Below are 22,937 nucleotides of genomic sequence, written 5' to 3' on the forward strand. Positions count from 1 at the left end.
TATAGAAAACACTTGCACCATTGCCCACCTCTGCATACCCTGCAACCTCTTACTTTTCTGCTGTCCCTGAATTCTTCTGCACTTCTTTCACCAATCCAATCCCTTCCACTTCTACATTCTGAACCTCTTTATACCTTTGCATCCCGATTCTACACCCTCTTCTACCTCTGCACCCCTTCCACCCTTCCCCCAAGGGATACTAGGATAAATCAATTTTGATCAATTTTGGAGCAGTTCCTAAATGTTCTATTGTGGTAGTAGCAGCCAGAGTGGGGTTTCAGCATGGATTATTTTATTTTAGGAGCGCGGAGGCTAATAAATATATTATTAATAGTTTTTCTTTGAGGAGTGGCTTTTTAGGTTTGAAATGTTTTATCAGTAGTGCCTCTACCCTACTTTGAGAATAGGAAGAAATAGAATCGTTAGATTGGAGAATATTTGTCTGTAAGGCTTTTCTAGACATCCCCTGGTTGTGGCCAGTTCTTAATCCTGAACTGAATGGCAGTCATATAATTAAGTATAAGTACTGTTCAGCACAATAGTATTAAGAGCCAAGGCTGATGTGATAATGCATTCCCTAGAGTTGTGTCCATGACAGTCTTGGCTCACAAGAAGAAAACGGAATGATGTGGACTAGAAATGCACCATCTTTTGGAGTATGTTTTGCTGCAGACAGTGCTGGATTGAAGGTAAGTATTGCAGTGAGAGACATCACCTTTTTGAGCAAATTAGCAGATTTTTTTAATAAACATGGAGATAAGTTGTATCTTATATAACCTAACTGGGCCAGGTACCTAACCTTCTTTTATTTTAATTTCCAAGAATTTTGTTTCTAATTCTAAGGATATCTTTCACTTATATTCTGCATTGAAGAAAATGTTATTATACAAAAAAAAAAAAAAAAACATGCATCTTCTTTTCTGTCTAAGCACAGCTGATTTCTGTCTCTCACATAGACACATACATAACTGCAGTGATATCCAGCTGAACTGTCACTTCTTTTGGGATGTCATAGTCATAGTATGTTGTTGTCCCTGGCTGGCGATGTGACATTTCAATTTGTTGAATGAAATGGCTTTCTCTAGTGGCTAAACTACAAATCTTTTTATATATACCTGAAAAACATGACAATAATATGGTAGAGTAAAATTAATACCCACACATTTTTATCTTAACAAATTTATTAAGTGTATAGGTAAAACATAAAAGAACATAATTATACCACAATATACTGTAAAGTAAAACAAAGTACAGTGTAAGAATAAAACACAGATACATTTGAAATATTTGTAGATAAAAGACACTTCATGATACAACTGTAGTTGAATGAATGGTAACTTGTGTGTAAGTCTGTTATTTCCCAATTAATAATAGATTCTGTTATTGCCCATGTCCTGAGAGAAGTGGAAGTTCCTAGGCAGAGCACAAACCCATATCCGTGATGTCCTTGCTCTGGATCTACCGCCACTTCCAGGAGTTCAGTAATAACTAGCAGTCTTTAATACTGGATGGGAGCCGCATCTCTGCGGGGAAACTTGCAATCTGTCACCCTTTACAGCAAATGCATATAAACAGCAGATTATACATTTTAAACACTATTATATTCATAAACAATCCATTTAACCAATATAACATTTCTAAAAAAAAGTCCAACAGGAAAGGGTGGAGGGTATCAGAGCGGAGGTAGCGGGTGGGCCTGGGAACTCAAGTGCAGAGAGCTGGCTATGAGAGTGATAAAAAGAAGATGTGAGATTCAGTTTGGCGGCCACAATAAAGGACTGAGATACCATTTTAGGATTGACAATATACCACAGTGCAATCAATGTAAATGATACATTTTTCCTGCGAAAGTGTATATTCAATTGAATTTCAATATGTTAGTTTTATATAAAGGGGGACATGGATTATGAAGTCCCTTTCACATCAGCATTCTACCTACTCCATCTTGCTGACTTTACCAGCCAAGCATATCGCAAATTGCCTCGGATCTGCTTTGCCAGGGCATGCATCCTGGTACACTGGCATCAGACCAAGGCCAATTACAATGGCCATGTGGTTTTCTGGACTCATGTTAATCAAAGATCAAACTGCTACGTTAAGAGGTTCTAGTGCTTTGAAAAGGATAGTTTTACTAGAAAATGTTTAGATCTTCTAAATATTATTAATAATATTGTAAAAAACAGTATTTATATAGTGCCAACATATTATACAGCATTGTACATTTCAGATCCACATAGGAGGTTAAAGCTACCTTGGGTGCTTTTGTGTGGAGTCACTGATAGAAATCACAGACATGCTAACATTTTCCTACTTTATACAAAGCTAAAAAAAATTTGAACACACGCACAGGCCATATTCAGACAGTTGCATTACACATCCATAGGTGCACCATGAAGTCATTTATTCTGAATGACACCCCAACATGCCTTTCCCAATGCCTTTTTGTTCCTGCACATCACATATGCATGAAATTCACTTTTCAATGTATTAGGAAGCCCAAACAAATGAACAATATTAACAAACATTATCACACATGTACCACAAATATATGAACAGACCGTTAAGAGAAAAAAAATCAACCTTTACTAATGAATATTATACAATTCCAGCTAAAGAGTGAAAAAGGATACAAAGTAATATATGTGTTATAATTTCATTGATGTAAAGTTACAATAATGCAAATCAGATCTGGACTAAAAACAGATTACAAATATTTTCTATATAAAATGCTATTATAAATGAAAAAAAATGTATAAATCACCCTGTTGGTAATATATTCAGATTGGCTTATATTTGTGACACTATTACACAATACAAAACTCAAAGCAAGACATACGGTAAACAAACTATATTAAAAAAGAAATACTGATGAGTCATTTTCTCCTCTCAAGCTATTTTACCAGAAAGTTAGACCTATGTACAAAAATAAGTAAGAAAGTGTCCCATAAAAAAAAAATTAGTTACAGTTTATTTACATGTTTAAAGAGTTAATTATTACCTGTGATTTTGACAGTTGTTAGAAGGCTAAAAAAGACCATTGCTGAATGATCACTAGTTGGACACCATGTAACTGATTTCTGTGGCCAGCTGCTAAGGCACCTGCAGTTTGCTTTACATATGAGTAATAATGTATTACAGTAACAAAGACACGCTATATAGTTAAACAAAAAAAACATTTTGATGTGATGTTTGTATTAATAGAATTGGAATGCCATTTTGCCAATCTCAGTATTATCTCATATGACTAACGATTTACCAGAATTACTGCTAGAAATTAGTATGACAGTTATGATGTAATGTTTGCTATCAAGCATGTAAAGCAGATCTGTTATCAATAACTTTATTTTCAGTGAGCAGACTGGTTTCTCCTTTACATTGTGAAACATTTTGTTTTTAAATTTTTGTATTTTTTTCTAAATACTTATTTAAATGTTATAGTTAGTTATTATCCAAGAGGCTGTTGGATTGTACACAGATTTCTGATGGAACCACCTGATCTCATTTTGCTCATGCACAAAATTATGGCATGGTAATTTACATTTGTGAAACACCCACTGATGATGTGGCCCCTTATCTCACATACTGTATGTGCAGAATGAGATCGGGCATTCCTACCAATGCCTGGTGTGAAATCCTGCAGCCTCATAGGATTTATGACATAAATATCTCAGGAGGCTTCAGGATTACCAATCAATCTTTCTTGTAGATGCAGAGGCTCTGGATGTGAAATTTATTACCTTAATATAAGTATTTAAAATACAAACTAAAAAATATAATTTTTAAGTTATGTAAGGGAGCAGATAATCCTATCACCCAAAATGAAATTTTTGGTGATGGGTCTACTTTAGGCAGTTTAGATCTAAACTCAGGTGGGTGGATTTTGACAGTGGAACACCCTAACACCCTCTAACGCCCCTGGTTATTACTGAAAATAATTAGAGCAGTTGACTTCTTTTTCTGTACAGATGTCTGATTGTGGAGGAGTCTTATAGAGCAGCGGTCGCCAACTGGTGGTCTGTGAGAACATATTGGTGGTCTGTGGCTCTGGCTGGTGCCCCTGCTGGGGGGCGCACTGGCCAGAGCCGCGGACCATGTCCCCCCAATGAATCACAGGCTCAGGGTGGTGGGCGAGTTGTGTCTCTGGACACAACCCACCCAATCTCCCATCGCAGGCTCAGAGCTCAGAGTGGGTGGGTTCTGGCATCATGACATTACTCTGGGGAAAGTGTCTTCCTCTTTGAGTGACATACGGCTCCCCCCGCGGTCCAGAGTCCGTGAAATTAGTGGTCCGTGAGCTCCAAAAGGTTGGCGACCACTGTTATAGAGGTCTGCCGCTTCTATCCTCTTCAGCAAATGCTGACAAATGTAATTGAACAGTCCTGCACACCTAACACCTAAAATTGGCTGCCTGGGAGTGGTTAACCACAAGGGTGAAAAAAACCCAATCTTTACCCAAATGAATTAACAGGTTCATAATAATATTCAACATAAAAATGGCTACAAATGACAACTGTGTATGTTATTTATGCAGCATACAGCTACAGAATATCAACACCTTTCCATTCCAGTGAATTCTGATTGATAACTTCTTTAAAAGCATTAACACCTGATCTTGTGTCAATTATATATAAATGAATAAAAATTTTATATATTTAGGATATATGGATACATTGCAGGTAAACTCTACTGCCTGGGCTGGCCATTCTTTTTGTAATTTTTTTAGACATCAAACAGCAGATTTTTTCAGACGTTCCAGTTGGCTCATCTGGGCTGCTTTTATCTTTAGCTAAAATTCCTAGACCTTAGCATGAAGTCTACAAAAACAAAAGTCAATGGGACAACATTTTAAGTGTACCAGTAGATGTGTGCTGCTTATACAATATGAAAAAGTGCAGGTGCAGTGCAGTTAGAATACAGCTTTTTTTCTCCTTAACATTGTGATGTTCAGCCCTGGCAGACAGTACAGCCCGCTTGGTTTTCTCTACTGCAGTTAATACTATAAAATCTTAACCCTGTCCCAAGGCTGTGATTGTATCTTGAAAGATAATTCCATTCTCTGTCCCTTTTATTCTCCAATCAGTATGTCTTGTTAGCACACAACAGCCCAGCTGATTGACACTGGTCTGTGTCCTGCTTCTTCTTTTATTGAAATAAACAAGTCTCATATCATATACATAGATAGACCAAGATGACATTCAGATACACTGAGGGTGAGCTCAGTTATAAACAATGCCATACATAAGATTTCTATAAATGTGTATTTGTGTATGCCACTACAAATCCTTTGCTTTCCTGCACTGTTTTTTGTGAATGGAGCTTCCCATTTAAAATGAAAATTCTGCTTACATCTTGTCTGAGTTAGACTAATGTCAGACAAGCATTTCTGTCCCTGGAAGCAACCTATTAGTGACAGAATCACTAATTTTACTTATACCCAATGCTCACCTCTAATCTTTTGTGCCTGTACGTTTATATATAAATGCCTGGAAATTACCTTTAATAAATAGATTCTGGGCATTTCAATACCATATTATTGCAATGCATTATGCTAACATTCATTTAACACGTTTGCCAATTTCTAACCAACTGTATAGCTTGTTTGCTTCTCTCTGTATTTGGATAGTAGATTTTAGATTACAATTTTATTTTTATTGTTAACACATTTGTATGCTTTAAAGGTTTTTTTTTTTTCATTTCTTAGAAACTGGACATGACTGTCCCACTTTCAGATTCTATTGCGCTTCCTTTCCTTTGAAGTGTATTGAACTTGCTAATCATCTTTGTTTTGAAGCATGCCACATGTTTCAAAACATGTATGGCATCATTTCGGAACTTTACTCCCACAAAGGCATAAAGCACAGGATTTAGACAACAGTGAAAATACCCCAACAATTCTGTAATTATAAGTGCTAGCTGAAGTTGTTGGACATTTATGCAACGTTTGATTAAGTTTAGCCGATCCAAAGTATCAACAAACATGACTACATTGTATGGCGTCCAGCACAGGAAAAAGACGCTGGTGATCACTATGGCCACTCTAACAGCTCTCTTTTTTTCTCGTCTTGGTGATCTGCACAAGGTGACTATAATGTGACAATAGCAAAAGGTCATGAGGATTAATGGAATTAAAAAGCCTACCAAATGATTGAGGAATCTCCCAGCTTGCCAATATTTATTGGTAGGAAAATAGGTCTGGGTATATCCACACCTAGTAATATTCCCATCTTGAAAAGTTCCCAATGTAAACAGGTTTGGAAATGATAAAAGAAGGCAGATGCACCACACGCCAAAGCATGGGATATGTACAGTCTTGACACGTCGATTCCTGAAGGCATTGATAGCATGGATAATAGCCAGGTATCGGTCAATACTGATACATCCCAGGAGAAGACTGCTGCAGTAGAAGTTTACACGGCTGATAACTCTCACAATCTTACAGAGGTAATCTCCGAATACCCATCCAACCAACGCTTCAGCCACACCAAAGGGGAATGTAAAAAGCATCAGCAAATCTGCAATGGCCAAGTGCACCAGGAAATTATCTGTGCTTGAGCGTAAGCGACGGTGCCTCATAAGGATATAAAGCACAAGGCCATTTCCCATAATGCCGATTACAAATACAATGCTATAAAGCAATGGAGTAAAAATTTGCTGGAATTTCCAAAGTTCTTTTTGGTTTTCCTCCAAGGTATAATTACATGTATAACCAGTGAAGTCATCAAGGGCATCACCAAAGTGTGAAGTTGTGTCTACCTGTATATAATGCAAAAGAAAAAGAAGCATTAAACTGATGACTGCAGCAGCAATATGCATAGTTAACACATACGTGGAATACATGTTTTCATGTTAAAATTGCTAAAAACATTTGAAAATTTAACTTGTAATAAAATACCAAAAAACTATAAATATCTTAATGCTATCAATAATATGCAAGAAGATTATTCTGTTCAACCTACATATATAGCCAGGGATGTAGAACTTCTGCCAAGTTTGTATTATTCCCACTGCTCCTAATAATTTTTGTCAATGAGTCTCAAAGTGATAAATGCAAAATTGTACAGTTGTCACTAAACCTGGATGTAAAAGAAATATTCAAATATGGACACAGTAACAGCTAAGAGAGCTTTTCTATTCACTTTGGAGACATTCTGCTTATTTTTACTTGTGTCTGCAGGACAGGAAGTTAAAGAAAAATCTTCCTAATGATACACAAGGAACAAATATTTTCAACTAAAATATTTACTATTCTATCCAGAGCCTAAGAAAAAAACAACAACTATGGCTCTGAGGGCTCTTTAAGGAGAATCTGTCCGGATGCATTACAATCAATGTGGCAGATTCTCTTGAAGAGGTACACCCCTACGAACTAATATTTAACTTTGCATACCTCAATTTATTTGTAGAACCCACCATTGGCCCCTGAATAGGAAAAATGACTGACTCTTCATAAAGTCAATAATGTGCATGTTGTCTGTGTGTACTGCAGAGTTACAAAGTTTGGCCATCACATGTACAATTTTGCAGCCCTTTTAACCTAAAACAGAATTTTTTTTTTTTTGGGTAATTATGGGCAGGACACAAAATTAATCCCATATGTCTGTATGGCCTACAGGGCAAATTCTCTATTGCAGCCTGCACAGTTAAAAATCTAGTTTTAAAATAAACTTGAGATTAAGAACATGTAAAATGTGTATAAAAACACTTTCTATTTTGCTGACACAAATCATAGTTTTGGTAAGCGCTTTATATCTTTTGTTTGAAGTACAGATCTTAACCGCTCATTTGCACATTACAGCTGCAGAGTACAGTATCTTTCCATTCACCCACACATGTTGGCAGCCTCTTCACACATATTTACATGATCACTAAAAATGAAAGTTCTATCAGTGCTTTTCATGCACTGATAAGTATAGATGTGCTACTAAATGCAAAACAGCACAACTTCATTTAGGGTAATTTAAAGGGCAGCTTATGTAAGTAAAAACTGATGACAAGGATAAGGGAAAGTGATTGGTATGTGTAAATATCACCTCCAAACCACTTTTCTGATAATCAACTTTTTGAACCTTCATTTTGGAATCCTCCAAGGGTATTACGTCTAAAGCTATATACACATTCTTGATTTTTGTGGCCCAAAGAGAATAGCTATATTTATCTAGGCTGATATTCTAGCATCTGTACAACAGTCCCATGTATGTAATGATAGGAATGACCACCGTTGTTTCCTAATGGGGAGGAAGCAGCAGGACGCCTTCTGATCGTCCTTCCCTTCCCCTCCTCATAGAACCAAACAGCTTTGTCTGTACAGCATTCATTCATACTGTTGTTGCAGCAAAAGATCACTAAAAATGTTTTCTACTTTATAAATAATAGTAAACACTAACAGTGGTCTCTTTTGGTCTGGTAAATAGACCTTTTGAAATAAAGGCAAAATTCCTAAGAGGAATAGGGAAGCAAAGAATATTTCTGGTGGATCATCTATTGATGTTTTCTTTGCAGGGTCTTTAAAAGAATAAAACATTGAGAAATATGCACTTATTGCAGATATTTTTATTGCATATACCAAAAACGTACCTGAAATTTCTACTTAAAATATTTATGGATAATATTTAGCTGTGACATACACTTTAAGGAGATTGGTAATGTATTCATTGCTACATACTTTATGTTCCATAGTTGAAAGCTCAGATAATTTAGAGCAGTATTTGTCAACCACACTAAGGTTCCTCCAGAGATTGCTGGGGGTTGCTTAAGTAATGAGCAGTTTGTGGCTCTCAGGTCAGTTTAGGTAAACACCAATGATTACTATTATTATTATTATACAATATTAATTTAGCACCAACATAATATGTAGCAAAGTCCATAGTCATGTCACTAACAGTCCCTCATAGGGGCTTACAATTTAAAGTATCATAGGCATATGTCTTTAACTCAGTCAATTGTTTAGGGGAAAGCCAATTAACCTAATTGCATGTCTTTAGAATGTGAGAGGAAACCGGAGTACCTGGAGGAAATCCACCCAAACGCAGGGAGAACCTGCAAATTCCATGGCCGAGATTTGAACCTGGGACCAAGAGCTGCAAAGGCCCCCGTGCTGCCCATGATTTTTTTGGTTATCAATAAAGGTAATATTCTTCGCACTGAAAAGCAATGTAAGAGAAATTCTTCCTATTCACCACCACACTAATGTACTGTGAAATAGTAATTTTAGTACGGGTTCCCTGAAAACCGCAAAGTTATTTCAAGGGTTCCCCTCTGTTAGAAAGGTAAAGAAACAATGGTTTAGAGAATTGGTAGAGAGCAGAGAGAATAATTCAGGAAATCTGCAGAATATCCAATTAAAGTCTATTGGGGAAAATCCTGTTGTTAAATTCTGAATCCATTTTTGGCTTACACCAAACTATTGTCAAAGCCAGATGAATAAGCAAAATATGTTTTACTTAAATACTAAACAGTGGAAAGAGGGTCCTTATAATGTGTCTTTGAATGCCTTTAGGCTGTATGTGGTTTTACAGAACACTATAATTTTTCACAGCTTCAGTAACACTATGGATGGATGTGTAATTGTTTTTTGTTTTTTTTTATTACAGTCAGCTTGACTTACATAAAGTATCAAAAGCAGCAGCAGGGATATGCTGGATAATTTGTCAACCAACGATGAGCCAATTTTTTCAGATAAGACAGCAATCCGGCAGGTAAGAATGCCTATTGCAGAAAAGATATCGCCTGTCCCATTCTCCAATAAAGCCCTGCCTGATGCTTTAAACAATCGGTAACAGACCTTAAATAATCCGTGAAAGTAGAAGCCACAACAGATCTAAAAGCTAGAATAAGGTGTCCAATTAAAAAAAGTCCCTACATGCATAATGGGTAGTTGCTCACTGGGGAACGCATTTTTTGGCGAGTTAGATCTTACACTTGTTTTTTACTCATTTTTGGGTGGTGAATCCAGAAATGACCCCAGTTTTTTGCTATCACATCTAGTTTTTATGATACAGGGTACCCTCTATTTTTGTAAAAAAACATACAAATTTTACATACAATGAAAAAATAATGAAATAATAACTTGAATGTACTGTTTATTTAAATTTCTTTTGTTCATACAAAGGATTTATTGTTACTCTATGACATTTCTTTTACAGTAAACATTTGAAAATTAATCGGGTAAGCAGTTAAGGTAAAAAATTTACATTTATAGCTTTTCCTGGAGTGTTCAGTGTTAGGATATTCCCTCTGGATGCTCCAACAATAGTCAGCCATCATATGTACATCCCATCTACCCTGATACCGTCAAATCTTGGTGGAATCGTTTACCTTGCTCATCACTGACTGCACCAAGGTTTTCCGGGAAGTTAGAAAGATGGCTATGCAGAAAATGCACCTTGATGCTCATATTGCAACCGAGCATTTTGTACCTCACCAGGAGATTCTGACAATTTCTGTGTAATTATTTGCTTGTGTGTTTCCAAGAAAGTCCTTGACAATGGTTTTGACAGATTCTTTTCGGCTCTTGACATTGACCTGATGAAATGTTCATCTTTGATAAACTGCTCAATCTGTGGACCATCAAACACACCGGCCTTTATTTTTTCAAATGACAGGCTAGGAAATGCCAAAATGTGGTACTTGAAACAGGCTCCTTAAATTGGCAAAGCTTTAACAAACTGCTTCAGTTTCAGACCCAGTTTCATGTGCAGAAGCGGGAATATAATATTCCTTCTATCAACAAGTGGCTCATGTAGAATGTTTGGATCACCTGGTTTTAGGGCAGATCTTGGAGGCCAATTCCTTTCCACCCAATACCTCTCACGAGCTCTGCTGTCCCACATGCACAGATAACAGGGATACTTGGTGTATCCATGTTGCTGACCAAGAAGGAAGCATACCATTTTAAGGTCAACACAGACAACCCAATTGTGTTGGTGATATTGCACCAACTCAATGACTCTCTTTATGTCTGCATAATCTTCACAAAGAGAAACTGAATGGCCAATTGGAACTGACCCAAATATATTGCCATTGTGAAGGATTGGAATTCCCAATTCCTCCATTAAACCAGGTATGTTATGGCACTACACAAAGCCACTGTCAGTTCTAAAGTACTGCAGAAATTCAATTTCTCTCGTTGGAAAGTACAATACCTTTTTTACTTTTTCAAGTAAGTTTTTCTTACGCAGTCTTGATGTTAGGAGTTCTGAAGCCTTCTTCAATAGTCCCAAATCACATGCCAATTCACCTAACTCATGCTGATCAAATCCCTTACGAACAGAGTCCTCTTCAATTTCAAACTCCTCATCATTGTTGTCACCTAGTTCATCACCATAATCATGTTCTTCAAGAAAGCGTAGTGTAATGAAAACTGGCACCGGGTATTGGATCTGAATAAGCCACTGAGCGTATAGCCGATAGTAGACCAGGATACTCTATGTTACATTTATTTTTCTTGTTAAATCCTGAAGTTTTCACTATACAAAAGTAACAGTCACTGAAATGATCTCCTGGCTCTTGCTATCGCGTGTTCCCTTTGCCCACATCCGTAAACCCTCGACACACTGTTTGCACACCTTATGAGGGGCCCAAGATTAAAATAAGCGGTAGAGAAAAAAGCTGACGTGATAGTGGCTAACTGGACTTTCAGTATCAGCATACCTATTTTAGTGTAAATAGGCTTAAAAATTGAAGTCAACAAAAAATGTGTTCAAAATTGCTCCCCAGTGTCATTTGTAAGCTTCTTTTTTTCAAAGCACCACACTGCATTGTTTAAGGCGTTTGAAAACACAGTGCACAAAAACACCTAAAAACCACGAATCTACATTCCTTGAACCCCACCCTACCCACATCCCCAATTAGTCCCAAAATATTCATTAGAAAATTTGTTTGTTTTTGGTAGATATTGGCCATAGGAGAATATGAGTTTTCTTGAAATTGAATTTTGTATGTGTTATGTGAATGGTAATGACCAAAAACATGTATTGAAGAATAAATACATAGGAAAAACAGAGAAAAGCCATAAGAATTGGCCTCTAAGTATGTTGTATTCATACAACCATATTGCAATACAAGGAAAAATAATTCACAAAATACTGAGGGTTCTATAGATGGTGTGAATTTAAATGTGTTTGTGGTGGTTTTTGTTAAAAGTGAAACACTTTTTTAAATAATTTGTTACTGGCTGAAAATATAATGTGAAACAGTACATATTGTTTTACACCAGATCTGTTGTATGTTTGATATTAGACCGTGTCTTTGAAAACAGAAACACTGAACTCCCTAGTCAACCAAAAAGCTTCCTGAAAAAGTACATTGTGCAATGGAAACAGCACAGAAAGTGTAGTCAGATAATAAAACATTATGTTAGTTGGCATAATTATTATCTGCATAATTTTTAGGAAGTTCTGACTTCCTATGTGATTGTGGTCAAGATCCTAGGTTTTGACGATTCATCAAACTTTCCTTGAAAGTTTCTGCTCTGCAGTATCGCTTCTGTCATATGCCCTGTGTATAATTTTAGGTGCGCAGTAGTTCTTCTAATGATGTTGCACAGTGGAGTACTTAAGCTTATAAGCACCGAGACAAACAACTCCTTGCATTAGCCTTTTGTCAGAATTGATTAAATTCTAGATTACTGTTCAATATCTGATTAACTAAAAGGGCTATTGGCCCCTTGAAAGAAGAAGTGTCCCAAAGCAGCAGTCGTCAACCTTTCAAACCTGACAGACCACTAATTTTAATTTGTGCAGACCATTAATAGGAATTTTTTTTAGAAGCAAAAAACATTTGTAAAATATTGATCTTCCTAATGGTGCCTGACAAGGACTGTGGAGGCTCTGATTTATTGATCAGCTCACAGTTAAGTGAAGTATTACTATTGTTACTACTATCATTAGTTGCATAATCTTTGGTATTACTAAAGAAATGCAAAATATTTGTTTGCTTGTTCTCACTCATTATGGGTTTATTTCATTTGAATCTAAGACCAAACAAGAAATGATAGGTATCAAAGTCAAACTATTTGATGCCAATAAATATAACAGTTAAAGAAAATACACAGTTAGGGTCATACCTAAAAGAGCATAATAAACAAATAAAATAAAACAATTGGATGAGAATCGGTATTCGCAGAGCGGGGTGATTGTTGTAATGGTGGAAACAATACTGAAGCGTACGGCTCAGCAACGGTTGTCTCATGCAACCTGAACTACACTGATGTCATGCTGCACCGCCCTTGTTTTTCCGTCTATAGTACAGTTCGTGAATTTAGTTCAATATAAAGGTGAAAATTATCATTCAGAATAAAAGAGTTTATTATAATATTACTTTTGTTAGTAAAAAATAAAAATAGCAAATTTTTCTGTGGACCACCAAAAAATCCACCCTGATCAGTTAAGAGATATCATTGAGCTTTTATCCCCGAAAAGCTGTATTTAGTGAAGTGACCAGTGTTCTTTACAGCTTAAGGAACTAACCTGAAATCAATATTAGTTCTTCAGGTCTTTATTCTACTAAATATAAATCTATACATTACAGCTCATTGTATGTGCTTTTTACATCATGTTAGGTATTTGAGATTAGCAGTTATGATTGTATTTATCTCATTCATTTGCTACATACATCTCTGGAGTAGCACCTCAGACAGATGAACATTGTTGGTTGAAACTGAAATACAGATCTGTGTTCTTTACCAGAACATCTTTACCTAATCAATGTCCTACATGGTGTCTGCACAACTGAAATGACTCCTTCTGATGTTGAAACATTTGTTTTTTTTTTATATCATAGATAGACACAGTTATTGTTTGCTCTATATATACTTACATATTCAGAATAATTATCATCTGTACTGAATTTAGGCATATCCTAAAAAAAGAAGAAAAATATGTCAGAGACAAGAACATTCGAGCTTATTACAAATGTTTATTATAGAAAAATGTATCTCCATCTAAGTTGCATAAAACATCAACTTACTGAAAACACACTACATTAAAGAGCCACTTATCTGAAGGGCCATGTCCGATCGATAAATTCTTCACAGCAATCCTTTTTTAATTCCTTTTAAGCAACTTATCGCTAAGGAAATCATAATTACTTTTTATGAACACACCTTGGGAGAACCTGGGAGATCCAGCAAACCTGGAATATATCTGGCTGGGGGTTAAAAATATTTGCCAGCTAATAGCAAATAATTTTAAAAAAATCAATTACAGGTTTGCTTGATCACCTAGGTTTTCCAATGATAGTCTATCATGTATAGTCTTGGAGAGCTTTAGGAAATCAGAATCACTAACTCACAAACTAATTATACAACAGTTTGTTGTCCAGTCATTTGATTTGAGCATTTTTTTACAACAAGATCACATGAATCATATTATGAGTGGGGATTGTCTCCATCGAGTTCTTAACACGTTTTGCAGGGAAGGTGTCAGGTAGCAGATCAACAATTTTTAAAAATGAGTTGACACATTATATTGAATAAAATGAATATGTTCATTATAATCAATAATATGTATTAATTTCTTTTTTAAAGAAAAAGTGTTGACCTGCTGTTAGATTCCTCCCCTTGTGAGGAAGCAGTTGTTGCTGCGAAACGTGTTGGTACTGGTGACAATCACCACTTATGTTATGATACATATGGACATTTAACGTTCATTTATCAATCCACAACATTTTATGGTGGGGACAACTACTCATTTTCATTGTAATAAACGTTAAGACAATTTTAAAATATTACACTTGAGAAAATGGTATGCCTAAAAGTATAAAATTATAAAAAATTATTGGATTTGATGCCATTTTCCATTTTTCTATCACCCCTTTTTACAGTTATGCAGAAGTACACGAGCGACAATGCTATGAGGGTGACCGAAAACTGCTGAGCTTTTCCAGCAGCATTTTACTCTTGTATATTATATAAGAGATGGGATTGCACTACTCTCACTCATAATGAAATCTCTTTTTCTCAAAGATATTACACCAAAGTGCAGTAACACCAATACTTTCTGTTGGAAAGTTACTATACTTTCTACTGGTTAAGGAAGATATTTATGAATGACAACACAGGAAATCCCCACTTTGTCTGCACTATCATTCTTGTAAAAAATAGAGAACAGAAAGTAAGCCCATACTTCTAGGTGTAGGAGTGTGCACATGGCACAGGTGTGTAATGGTTTGGGTGTACAGAATCAAGTTCATTTTATGGAGCAGGGGAGTGAAATTAAGTCACCTAACAAATTCGGAAAGAATCAATCAAGATCGTGTACGTCTAAATCTGCACAAAGCGAGTTAAATATCAGTTTGAGAGATCATTTAATGGGAGTCACTTATTGCTAATCTATCCCGTATGTTGCTGAAGACATGAGGACGATTGGTGTGTAATGTTTTATTAAAACCCCATATAAAAAGAAACATGTTTAGTAAGCAGATTGGCTCATTTGTCACTGAGATTCTTTTTGTTACTGCCTTTGGTTTTTCAAATAAACGATACATTCAAACAACATACATTTACCAATATATCAGCTTAGTACACAGTCTGAGACACCAGGTGCCTACACATGGTCTACCTTATAATCTAGAGTTATTGGGATCCTTTGATCCTGGGACGCTCTAATTTCTGAATGCTTACCTCATCTATAGATCTGCCACCCGGTCCTGACTCTTGCTCCTCACTAAAGGTCCAACAATGTAAAGAGCAGCCTTCGTAGCCAACCAAAAGGTGGGAAAAGTAGAAGAAAGGGGTGGGCTCAAGCACTGACCTCCTAAAGTCAGTATTTGCATATTGGAAAATTTAGAATCTTGGGGTGATCTAGAATAAAAGGAGGCTTTGCACACCTGATTGTGTATGCTAACCAATCAAAATTTACAGTTGCTGTCCATGACTACATATTTACATTAGGAACCCCACTGGAGCAAAAAAAAAAAAAAAACAGGAATATTCTATTTGCTCAATAAGAATTTATTTACCAAAACTTTATGGGAATCTTATTTCTAGTTTAACATCCTTAGTTAAAAAAAAACTCTTTAACTTTTTACTACGGTTGTTTGCATTGCAAAAAGTAAGTTACATTAGTAACTATTTGGTAAATATGACATTTGTTTTCAGCCTTTTTTACTGCCTCCACTCAAAGTTAAATACATTAATTTTAATATGTTTCCTATAAATTAAATTCTTAGTTGCCCTGCTCAGTACTCCTTCCACCTCCACGATATAAGTCTTTTTAAAAAATAGGAAACAAAACTATTTAGTGTATTTAAATACAAAATTAAAATGTTGTTAGGTTAAGGTTTTAATTTTAACCTAATTCTGTGAATAACACATTTCCTGTGCTTTATTTATTCCTAAGCTTATTTTTCTACTGTATGTACAGAAGGAGCCATGGTTATCACAAAGACTGGAATTCAAACATTTATGTCTTTATTTATGTACTTGGTGGATTGCTGGGAATAACAGTTTACAAAAGAAAGATTAGATTGACTAAGCAGGATTTTAGAATCTTACATTTGCTAAGTACTGACAAGCTGTAATATATTGTATGTTAGTTTACATTTTTATTTTATTTATGTTTGATTTGTTAGGTTTAGATTTAGATATATGGCTTTGCATGCATAATATATGCATTTTGTAATAAATGTATGGTCTAAAAGAACAATGAGATAATTTCCAATTAATGCTCAGCCCTAGTTCACATATTGAGTTATGCATCTATAATATTGGTCCCCAATTGCTACATTCCTTGTGAAATGCCAGATACTGAATTTGAAACCACTTTACCTTTAATGGTTCAAGCCAGATAATAATTCAATTGATCCCTTGCATTTCAAAGGGGTACAATATTCCATCTGTAAATTGTTGATCTATCACCAGCTATGTTTCTCAATAAAATAAAGCAAATATAAAGTAAAATCAATGGTGGTAGTTTACCTTTCCAATGACTCTGTGCTTCCCATAGATCATTCTGTAGTACAACAGGCTTCCCAATAATTTGTTCAATATTCTTGAAACACGAGCCCTATAAGGGATACCATTTAATGACATGGTATTTGAGACCCTGTTAACTACTTTATAGCTGGCCATTAGTCAGTAAAATGTCCATAGGCTGGCTTCTCTCAATATTATTATAAGTTCTTAGCAACACTTAGCTTACACCCTTGCCTGGCTGGCTGTGCACACCATTGTCTTGCTTTATTTTGCCTTTCATCTGTAACTGCATCTCTTTCCAACCACCCTCCACTACACATCTGTTCAACTCCAAGAAGCTTTCTTGGACTCCCACATGGCACCAAAGAGTAATTTGTGACACTCCTTTGAGGGTGCAGACTTGGACAGCAACTTCTTCCAGATAATACTAAGAAGCTGGGTCAGGATCTCACTATCAAAACAAGCAACTAATCTGATTTAGCACCACAGAGAAAGTATCATAATATGACTGAAACCCAAATTTGTTATTATAAAAAAGGTCAAAATACATTTTAAAAATGTTTGAGAAATATAACTTACTTCTATTTCATAGACGAGAAGTTCACCATCGTTTGACATTTCCAACAGATCTATTGGAAAGGACATAGCATGGACATAGATTCACAGATGCCACTGACTACACCTGCCTCCAAAATACAATACATAAAAAAAACTCACAGCTTGCTGATAATCAGCCACTCCTGTAGGCAAATCAGGTAGCTGCAAAGATAAAATCTTCTGTGAATTTCTTACAAAGAAAGGAACAAACCGTGTTTAACATTCACCAACATCCTGAATGAAACAGAACTCATTTTTCAGAATCTGTTTAGGTCATCCTTTATTTGATACAACTTTTTCCTTTTACCCACTTTTTTTTATCTTTGCAGTGTGTTATATGACAACAAATATTGCCAATTGTAGCTCATGTGATGTTCAAATAAATGTACCTCCTAAAGATTTACATTTGGCAATATAATATTGTTCTTATAATTGGCATATTATCTGGAGACGACTCACCTTTTGGATAACAGTTGGGTGAAGATCTTGCACTGAACTATGATCATAATTATGTGCATGATGCAGTCCGGTTACAAATGTATTTATTGTTCTTCCTAATCTGCTCTGTTACGTTTTACTAGGTTTTGATCCAGGTGATAGATCCATTGGTTTCTAAATCTCAACTAAACCCAGAATTGAAGGTAAAAGTAAAATAAGTATTATGTTTGGAACTGAACTTTTCACGTTTATTGTGCAACTGTAAACCTGTTCACAGAGCTAGGACCTCTCGTGCCTTTCAGTTTCCTGGTAACAGATGGAGGTTCTACAATTGCTCACCACCTACCTACTGCCACTACAAGTTCTGCCCCTACTCATGTAGACACACTGTACTTGTTTCCACTGTAATGCACTGTAATATTGGATTCAAAGATGAGAGAAAATAGCTGTACTGCAGTGTAAACACATTTGGCCCATTGTTTTATTTAGGGTATGTGAGAGTAAGGCACAATTATAAAAGCAATGAATGACTTCATTTAGTGATTAAATATTGATTTAGGAGAATTATTCAAAATTAATTTCAATAGGCACAAAATATTATCAATAAACACTCTATAAGAGGCTAAATAACTTCTATATACAAAAGGAAAACATCACCAAGAGGAATAGTTTCATTCTAGCCCACAATGACTGGAAAGCCCGGTGATAATAATGCAGAAGCTCTTGGGACCCAGGCAGCGCATCCAATTCATGGTTGAGGCTTCTATTCAAGGTAAGGTGTTGACAATCTTTTTTAATTATACAAAGTTTCAGAACTTTGAAGGATCAAGAAAAAAAATCAGTTGTTCCATAAAGCTGGGCAGTCTCAGTCAACAATGGAAAAACTTTCCACCATGTTGCTTCTATTCACTGTATTTATTTATCAGCCTGATTGCACTTAGGATTTGGCTTCAACAGTTTTTTTAAGGTTAGTTGGACTTGATAATGAGAGATAATGCTGTTGGGCTATGTACACACCTGCAATTATTATCGTTGGAAGCGACAACAATGCTGATCAATGACGGAGAATCTGATTGGGCGGCGATCGTTTGCCATCTATTGTGTGTATGGTTGTTCAGTGATCGTGGATGGTTCTGTGATACACTTTCTCCTGTACATGTCACTTCCTGCATCGTTCAAACGATCCTATCTAGTGTGTGTACAATATTGGTGGATTATATATGATCGTAACGTTTCCGCATGTACAGAATCGTACACTATACGATTGTTCAAAATAATTGTGAATAATCGTTGATTGGTCAATATTCGTTCATTTTCTAACAACAATTACTGCACGTGTGTACGTTACCTTAGTTTTGCAGTATGCTATAGACATGAATTTAACTGTCCCGTAAATCAGCAACAAATTAAAGACCATTCCTAGCTACAATGTTTCTTGTCAACAGTTATAGTAATAGCTTTTCTTTATTTATTAAAAAAAAATATGTTGGTTGATAGGGGAATTATATCACCCCAATATATTTTGGCTTCTGGTCCCCTTAGACAGATGGGAAGGGTACTCAAAAAGTAGCCACAGGTAGTATTGCAAGCCATGGTTGCAGATTTGTAAGTAATTGTTGTAGTGTCTCAGGCCCTTAAATAAAAAGGGACAGTTGGGTGGGCCCAGAACCTGCTCAGGGAGGAAGCCTCAACCAGACAGGACCTGGGGTGCTATGGGTTGGGTGTGCTGGCAGATATTACTTTTATTTCCATGGAGTTCTGGCAGACAGTGTCCTGGGCAGCCGTGAATTCCTGAAGAGCAATCAGCTGCACCTCTTTGGATTTCTGTTATACAACCATAGTCTGCTGTAGCTTGCATTGTGGCCATTTCCAACTGCCACAATAACTGCTTTATAAGAAATGCACAGGACCTTTACATGTCAGTCAGTGAACTTTAAACAGTTTTTTGTTGCTGTATTGACTTGCCTGCACCAGAACACCAGTTGTGATATTTGGGGGAAATGGGATCAGTGCAGTACACAGCTGTACAGTCCAAAATAGTGCCTTTTATTAAACGCAAAATAAGCTTTCCTCAGCATACAGGAAATAAAGCTTTGCTTCGCTTCGGCAGAAGTTGTAACAGAAATGCAAGTTTAATTCAGCAAAACAAAGTACCAACCAGGATAAAATACACTTTTGATGGAGCCCCAAAACATGAAGTTTGTAGTTTTCTTTAGAAAGGTGCCCCCTGATATATAAAGCTTCACCTGTCAGCACAGTAACCCCTTAGCACATGAGGTCCTGACTGGTTGATGAAGCTTCTTACTTAAGCAGGTTCTAGAGTGGAATGAAAAGGCTCTCTCAATTGTCTCATTCAATTTAGAGGACCCTGAAAGTTTCTTACAAACCACATTTGTTGCTATATGATCCAGAACTTCATTCCTGGTCCCTTGCTTATCTAAGGGGACTAGAAGGCAAAAAATGGGGCAAATATACCACCCATTCAATCTCTTTCTTTTTATTTATGTAATGTTTTAGTTATTTTATGTAAAGATCCCTACACATTCCCTAAAACAAAAGTAAAATGCAAGGACATGATCCCAACCTCTTTTGGTATTACCAGCCTGGCACATGAGCAGTGTGGATTTTTATGACAAAGGAGACAATCATATTGAAAATCTTTTCCTTGTCATTGTTGTTTGTGATACCTGCTATATTATTCACATAAATGGAGGAGTACTTTAAAAGGGTGGTTGCCACCCCTTTGGATGTCACAGACCACTAAATTTATAGACTCTGGGCCATGCATGCGTGGGGAGCCGTGTGTCACTAAAAGAAACTTCCCCCAGAGAAATAACCTGCCCCCCGCCCCGAGTCTGCGATTCATACGGGGGACATGGTCCGCGGTTCTGGCTGGTGCGCCCCCAGCTGGGTTGATCTCTTGACCCCGCTGGGAAGCGTTCTGGCCAGAGACGTGGACCACCATAATTTTCTTGCAGACCACGGTTTGGTGACCACTGCTTTAAAAGGCTCTTAAAGAGCATCCATTCTAAAGTACCAGTGTCCCGGGAAGGTGCTTAAAGTTTCAAATGCAAATTTCCCATCCTCCAATGAGAGACCACTGACTCTACTCTCCACTAGTGATGAACATGAACATATCTGTATTAAATGATAAAGTGTAAAGATATGTACACTGGTATTGACAGAACTTGCAGGTCTGTAATCAGAACACTAATAAAGATCACCCATGAAGAGCCACAAGGATTCAACGATTTTACCAGTAATTATTAATAGTGATCAAAGAACAGTGATGCACTATATCCCATGCAACATTAAAAAGAATGAATGCAACCAGTGATCTACTTAGGAATTCAAGCAAAATCTGCAGTCATACTATTCACATAAACTTATTCTGATTTGTTTATAACCTATTGAAGCTACAATAGATGTCATGTAGATTATCAAAGAATCAATGTAAGCACACTTCCAGTAGTTTGTTCTCCCTCTGCTTTCTGCAATGTCAATCATTTTCCAGATTGCAAGAATCTGATTGATGGTTGCGCGAAACTTTTTCATGTTGACTTTTTGATTTCAATCACTGTGTGAGAGAGACATCAAAGACCCTGCAGTTGGTGGGGTTGCTAGAAGCAGGGTTCTCAGTTCACAGGTGCACTACAGCAAAGTCTGAATGAAGAATTTAAGTATTTCCCATCCAGGTTGCACTCTCTGTGTGCATATAAAAGCATAATGTTTAGTGCTGAGTGGAATACACCATGAATGGAATATATTATATCATATTATAATATACTATAGGTACCCAGCAGTTTTTTTGGTCTTTGGTGACAAAGTATATATACATAATTTCAGCTCTTAAAATGTATAACATAACAGTATCTAATATAAACACCTATATATCGCCTCTGGAGAAACTTTTGCTTATCCCACCCCTGGGAAAGGGAATGGGGGTGCAGTGCTGCAGGTGGACTGTGATTAGCCCTGTACATCTGATAAACTAACTGTAAACTCTAGTTGTCAATAGTGCAAGATGGAGCAGGGCAACCTTTTCTGGATCCAGCCAGGATAATGAAAAGCCTTTTTGACTTCCTGAATGCTAATATGAAGGTAAAATAATGCTTTAGAGATCTTGACACAGTGAGGGAAAGAAGTATTTGATTGCTCTGCTGATTTTGTATGTTTGCCTTTGACAAAGAAATGACCAATCTATAATTGTAATGGTAGGTTTATTGTAGCTGTGGGAGACAGAACAACAAAAGAACCCTCAAAATCCGAGTGCTCAAAAGTCAGAGCTTGATGTGCATTGTAATGTGAGTGAAATAAGTATTTGATCCTCTATCAAGCAGCAAGATTTTCAGTCTTCCCTGTATGCAGGTAATGAGCTGAGATTGGGAGCACCCTCTGTAAACCCCACCATTTACATCTAAATTACAATTATAGACTGGTCATTTCACAAAATCAGCAGGGGATCAAATACTTCTTTCCCTCACTGTATGTATAGCTCATGAAAAGTAGAGAAAACTTCTTCCTCATTAAAAGTGTCTTGTTCCTGATTATACTGAAATACCAGTCTGATTTTAGGAACCTATTAGTGTCAAGGGTCAGGAGCCTAACTTTCTAGGACCTTTCAAGCTTAAGTTATACCAACCAGGTAAAGACATTTAGCTGGAGAATATTATCAAACTCACCTTATATAGATTACAGAAGTACCCCCCCCCCCCATTTGGAACATGATAAAGATAAAAAAAAGGAAGAAAGCTGGGATTTTGTGCGGCAAATCAAAATTATATTGTGCGTAAACTATATATATATATAAATATAACAATATATATAAATTTATTATACAATTAATTAAGTTTTGGTCTTTTCCATTAATGACATGGGATGTAAGACCAGATATTTAGACATTAGAGATCACTAAGCGAATATACAAGAACGTCTTTTATAGTGATGCATTTCGCCGACAGGCTTCAGGGGATGCGCAGAGACTGAACAA

The 22,937-nt window shown here is 36.4% G+C and overlaps 1 protein-coding gene across 2 annotated transcripts; it reads right to left on the reverse strand.

The window, feature by feature from the left end:
* Positions 1 to 1,169: 1,169 nt before the first annotated feature.
* CXCR5 (C-X-C motif chemokine receptor 5) lies at positions 1,170 to 18,248 on the reverse strand. 2 transcript variants are annotated; one of them, XM_072427257.1, is made up of 3 exons: positions 17,492 to 18,248; positions 13,816 to 13,857; positions 1,170 to 6,753 (listed from the first exon to the last, which is right to left on the reverse strand). In XM_072427257.1, the coding sequence occupies exons 1-3, from the start codon at positions 17,555 to 17,557 to the stop codon at positions 5,698 to 5,700; spliced, it is 1,164 nt and encodes a 387-aa protein (XP_072283358.1). In that variant the 5' UTR covers positions 17,558 to 18,248; the 3' UTR covers positions 1,170 to 5,697. The 2 variants fall into 2 exon arrangements, with proteins under 2 accessions (XP_072283358.1, XP_072283359.1); XM_072427258.1 differs by lacking the exons at positions 13,816 to 13,857; positions 17,492 to 18,248 and adding an exon at positions 9,005 to 9,071.
* Positions 18,249 to 22,937: the final 4,689 nt, after the last annotated feature.

The sequence above is a fragment of the Pyxicephalus adspersus genome, chromosome 11 (assembly GCF_032062135.1).
Source record: "Pyxicephalus adspersus chromosome 11, UCB_Pads_2.0, whole genome shotgun sequence".
Lineage (NCBI taxonomy): Eukaryota > Metazoa > Chordata > Amphibia > Anura > Pyxicephalidae > Pyxicephalus > Pyxicephalus adspersus.